General features: G+C 40.7%; 1 protein-coding gene across 3 annotated transcripts in view; it reads left to right on the forward strand.

Moving 5' to 3' along the window:
- LOC109974521 (zinc finger protein AEBP2-like) overlaps positions 1-5415 on the forward strand; it is a 23947-nt gene that overhangs the window by 15626 nt on the left and 2906 nt on the right. For 2 of the 3 annotated variants that reach the window (XM_020624744.1, XM_020624751.1), the window contains exon 7: positions 3891-4004. In XM_020624744.1, the coding sequence (XP_020480400.1) occupies positions 3891-4004 (114 nt within the window). Of the gene's footprint in view, positions 1-3890; positions 4005-4322; positions 4505-5415 lie in introns of those variants that run through there. The other variant, XM_020624735.1, reaches the window with a different exon arrangement.

Consider the following 5415-nt stretch of genomic DNA (forward strand, 5'->3'; position numbering starts at 1 on the left):
TGTTAACACTTTGTAATAATTCTTTAGTATATTACTTGTGTGGTGTAGAAGACAATTATCTAAGAATGTAATTATGTAAGAATGTTAACACTCTGTTATAATTTTTTTAGTATATTACTTGTGTGGTGTAGAAGAGAATTATTTATGTAGAGATACTGCTTGCAAACCAATGATGGTAAGATGATGTCATGGGGTAGGACTGGATAAGTCTAACTTCTTCCTACTCCATTCAAGCATGTACTAGGTATAAGCAAATCGATATTGGATTATGTGTAAAATTATGTGTGTTGTCATATCAACTGTCTTTACATGCTTGAAAGAATTAAAAAACAAAAAACAAAAAAAAAAAAAACTTGCCAATTCCCAAGCATTTATTATGCAGCAACAGGGCAGAGATCAGGTATCTCCAAAAAACAAAATCACCGTAAGTAAGATTTACTCAAGGTGTGAAAATGATTTTCCTTTTTTGTGCATATCTTTGTGACAGCTATACATAAATAGATGAACACAATCTCAGCGAACAGCCAGTGAATATGGGTGGCCCAGCGGTCTGCCTAATATGGCCACTTCCTGCTTTTTTAATTGGATTCTTGTTGTGGTATTGCAAGAATAGCCCATGTTGTCACATTCCGCACCATAAACCCTTAAATCTGGCCTGTAGAGTCAAGAATAAAAGAAACGGAAAATAAAAGAAATGCTTCACTGCAGTTTATAAATGTGTTGTGAAACAACAGAAAAACCGCTAGTTCGATCCAATAATAATAAAACTGTCATCCCCAGGGTAAAGCTGTCACATACAGGTAAATTAGTCATATAAACATAGATTTCCATCAAACATGTACTGGAAGAATGTGCTAAAAATATTATTGCTTAACCTAATGCACCACATCCCAGGTCAAGACTGGTTAATATGGGTTGATGTTTTTAATCGTATACCAATTTAGTTTGTATTTAAATGAAGCAGTATGCCTATATGTTATCTTGTTAAGGGTTTTCTAGCCTGTAGATGCAAGGTTTTGTGAGGGGAAAATTATGGTAGAGAGAAACATGTTGCACTAAAAACAGCTGCAGACCCGAGTGGATAATAGGCAAGTAAATACTGGCAATTCACTTTATAACACTATGCCGTAAAAATACTTTACAGACACTGCATCCATCTGCAAGGCATTTTGGCGTGAAATCACAGCAATTGCCTGAACTGTTATTGAACTCTTTTGTGTCAGTCAGTTGTGTGTAGCGACCTTTGCAATCCCTGGTCCAGCGTTCTGAAGGTGAAATTTATTTATTTATTTATTTTTTCCATGTCACTAAATTTGTGAACCAGTATTGTGTCAATTAACCATTGCAGATTAATGAGGAAATATCACTGAGCAAAAAAGCAGCTTTTTAATTTTTTTTTTCTTTACCCCAAGATCTTATTTTTTTAGACCTTCATATTCCATATTTATGTTGTGTTTGGGGTGAATATATAGTATGTGGTGTTTAAATCATCTCCAGAAAATGTGCTGTTTTGTATCATTTATTCCTCTGGCTCTTGGTGTGAAAAGACCTTGAGCCTGCTGCCTTCTGCTTTACAGCATGATGCAGTTTATAGGGACATTGAACTCTTGCAGTAATTCATGTTGAGTTCCATGTAAAGCCGTTTAATATGTTAGTGATTTAATATACACACGGCTGCTTTGTGTTAAACTTATTGTGCCTGTCACTGCTGGGAGCTTCACGGCCTGAAGCCAGCCATCAATCCAGTGGTAGAAGGAGGGGGTTCACTCCGGCAGGCCCCACCAGGAGCTCTCCCCACAGAGACCTCTCTCACAGTATACTTTTCTGGCTCATAAAGAGACAAGCCAAACGACCTCTTAGAAAACAGAATAAATCTGTTTGTCTTTATTTGGCTTGCTGTGACTGAATGGGGGATGAAGGTGTCTTTTGCTGTGAGATGCTGACCCCACCTTAGTGCGGCCCTCCTGTGTGTCTCCCATCTATCACAATACAATAACTCAGCTGTAACAATAACACAGCACGCTCACACTGACATGCTTATGAGGACTTTGGAGTGGAATGTGCATGTACAGTAAGCATGCACACACAAACTTGCATGGGTGTTGACTGCATATTTAATACTCAGCAGGTCCTCTTCTATCATTTGAGGTTTGCTTTTTGCGAGGACACTAACCCAAACTTTAAAGCTCCTTTAAGGCGGCTGTTTCTCGTCTTGTCACTGCCTGTGCTCGGCTTTCTCTTTCTGCTTTCTCCACCATTAAAAGGGATAGAAATACCTTAGCAATGTACAACAGAATCAAAACCAACAGAAACCTAGCTGAGAATTGAGTGTTTGAATTACATTTTTAAAAAAACTTCCTACACTTTGACTAGGATTAGGAAAACTGTTACTTTCTTTACCTTCAGTGCTCATACATGCATTAAAAACCCACACCATAAAATCCATCCTTAGGGCAAAAAATTCACTCACATCATTAGCTGTACAATAATCATGATTACTTCCACATGGACAATTTTCTTAATCTTTTTGTTTGTCTGACTTTGTGTCGTCCCCCCATTCCCTTAGACCAGAAATCTGCCGAGACAGAAACTGAGAGAAATGCTAACTTTTTTTTTTTTTATAAATAAGGCACACTACAAAATACAGTTGGACTCTATAGCTCGGCTTAATTTTCTGATGCAAGTTCTCAAGTTTCTTAAGCAAAAGGATGAGTTCGGCTTTTGACTTGATGTCCTGACCACAGTGGTTTTGTTCTTCATAACATGAACTTCATAGTGTTTACTTAATTCTCCTATGTGGCTAGCACCTCCGCCCTGGCACTTGAACATGCCAAAAAAGGATTTGCAGCCACTGTTAAAGCACTTGTTTTATATTAAGAGGAGGCACTTTTCCACTCCCTCTCCGCCTTCTCCTTTCTGACCTTTGTCCATTTTCCATCACTCCTCTGTTTTGTTCTCCATCTCTACCTGCACCGAGTTGTGCTAAATGTTATGCGTATGGCACATTACCTGCACACCATCCTACTGAATGGGCTGACTAGGCATGTGAAGGAGTGATTTGGCTGTGTGGATGTCTGCTTGCCTACTGTAACTGCCAAACTGTGCTCTCTGTGTGTGTGTGTGTGTGTGTGTGTGTGTGTCTCTGTGTATCTGTATCTCTGGGGGCTCCTGTGATGACGCACATAGTGACGGGGGAATGCTGGGGGTGGAGACTGGGGAGGATGGAGGGGAGGTGCAGGCAACTCGCCGAGCTCTTTGTTTCTCTCTTCTGCATCTCGATTTGCCATGCCAGTGCTCGCACACTCCCTCCTATCACAGAAAACGTACACTGCTGGGTACAGTAAGGTGCATCTGGTACATCGTGTGCATGTGTCTGTCATTCTGAAGACATGACAGCTCTATCCTCAAGCTTAAGGAGCTGGGGTGAAAAAATCTGGCTGCTACATTCACAATGGATTCTCTTAAATGCACACGAAACACTGTTGCATACAAGCACAGGTACAGTATATACACAGTCTCTCAGCAGTCCCACATTTGTTTTCTAAGTGCACACATATGAACAAAAACTAATGATGAATGTATAGTGTGGATATTGATATTTGACAAAGAAAGACAGTAGGCTTTGTCTTGTCTTGCGGGTGTGTGAAAATCTGCACACCAGTGTTCATGTGTGCTAGTCCCAGTGTTTTGGTTAAGGCCATGTTACTTATGGAAATGTTCGGAGGAAAGTGTTAACATATGCCCTGGACTCGATAAGACTCTTTGTCCACCTGTCTCACCCTACTCCATTCAACCTTAAACCTGCTCCACCCCCTTTTTTTTGCTCACTCTTTTTCATCAGAGCCTAAACCCTGACCACATGCCCTTTGTATGTGTGTGTTGTCTTGCAGACTACCTGACGTGTGGGTGAATGAAACAGAGCGATCTCAGCTGAAGACTAAAGTGGTGCACTTATCCCAGTTACCGCAGGACACAGCCATGCTGCTAGACCCAAACATCTATAGGTGAGTGTGTGCGTGTGTGCGCAGTGACGCCAGTGGCCTCTTTGTGCACATGCACACACAGACATGCAAGCACACACTGCAGTAGATCCATTCTGTCTCAGCCAAAGACACATTGCCCATAAATACTGTCTAATCCTCAGTAGGATGCATTGTATGAATCATTAAAGTGCCACAAGAAAGTGTTTAAAAGATCTTGCCTTTGCCCCCACACCTGTGTGTCTGTGTGTGTGTGTGTGTGTGTGTGTTTGAGCGAAACAATGTGAATGTGTGTTCACCTCTGTTTGTGTGTACAGCAGCCTTAACACTTTTTTCCACCAGGTGGCACCAACTCCTGACTTCAACAGTTGGGTTGAAAACAAGAGCAGAGAAAACACTTTTTGTTGTCCCTGTATGTGAGGAAGCAAACGGTGGCCACTGTCCAACCTGATGAAGCTGTTTGACAGCAGCCATACATGTTAAATCACAAAATAATGAAGTGGCTCAGTTATCTAAGTAATAAAGATTCTTTCACTTGAGATATACTGAGGATGCATTTGATTTGTATAATCTTGTTCAGCTGATAAATTCAAATAGAAGGAAGTGGAAGGCAGTCAACATCACAATGATAATGTAAAGTAGAAATTTTCAGTTTGAGACTTTACGTCTTCAGTCGAACCACATTCCACTAAAGATTAGCTGTGATATTATTTAAAACCCATGCAGCTCTACATGAGGTAGTATACTCCACTGAGATGAGAAAACAAGTTTAGCTTTATGGGGCACCTTAAACACTGACAACGAATCCTCAAAGAGGAACCATGTGCCTAAAACAACAGAGTGGTCATCTTACTGGCGATGTATGGCACATGCATGTGCCAATCATCACGCAGGCTGACTGATTTTAATTAGACCTGAAGGTTCACTAATTGCAGGGGCCACTGCTGGACTCTGGTTTCATAGCTGAATGTACCCATCAGCGCACAGCCAATTTACAGTGGGTACGGAAAGTATTCATACCCCTTTAAATTTTTCACTCTTTGTTATATTGCAGCCATATGCTAAAATCATTTAAGTTCATTTTTTCCTCATTAATGTACACACAGCACCCCATATTGACAGAAAAACACAGCATTTTTGACATTTTTGCAGATTTATAAACAAAGAAAAACTGAACTATCACATGGTCATAAGTATTCAGACCCTTTGCTCAGTATTTAGTAGAAGCACCCTTTTGAGCTAATACAGCCATGAGTCTTTTTGGGAATGATGCAACAAGTTTTTCACACCTGCATTTGGGGATCCTCTGCCATTCCTCCTTGCAGATCCTCTCCAGTTCTGTCAGGTTGGATGGTAAACGTTGGTGGACAGCCATTTTCAGGTCTCTCCAGAGATGCTAAATTGGGTTTAAGTCAGGGCTCTGGCTGGGCCATTC

Source organism: Monopterus albus, unplaced genomic scaffold (genome assembly GCF_001952655.1).
Source record: "Monopterus albus unplaced genomic scaffold, M_albus_1.0 scaffold7.1, whole genome shotgun sequence".
Taxonomy (NCBI): Eukaryota; Metazoa; Chordata; class Actinopteri; order Synbranchiformes; family Synbranchidae; genus Monopterus; species Monopterus albus.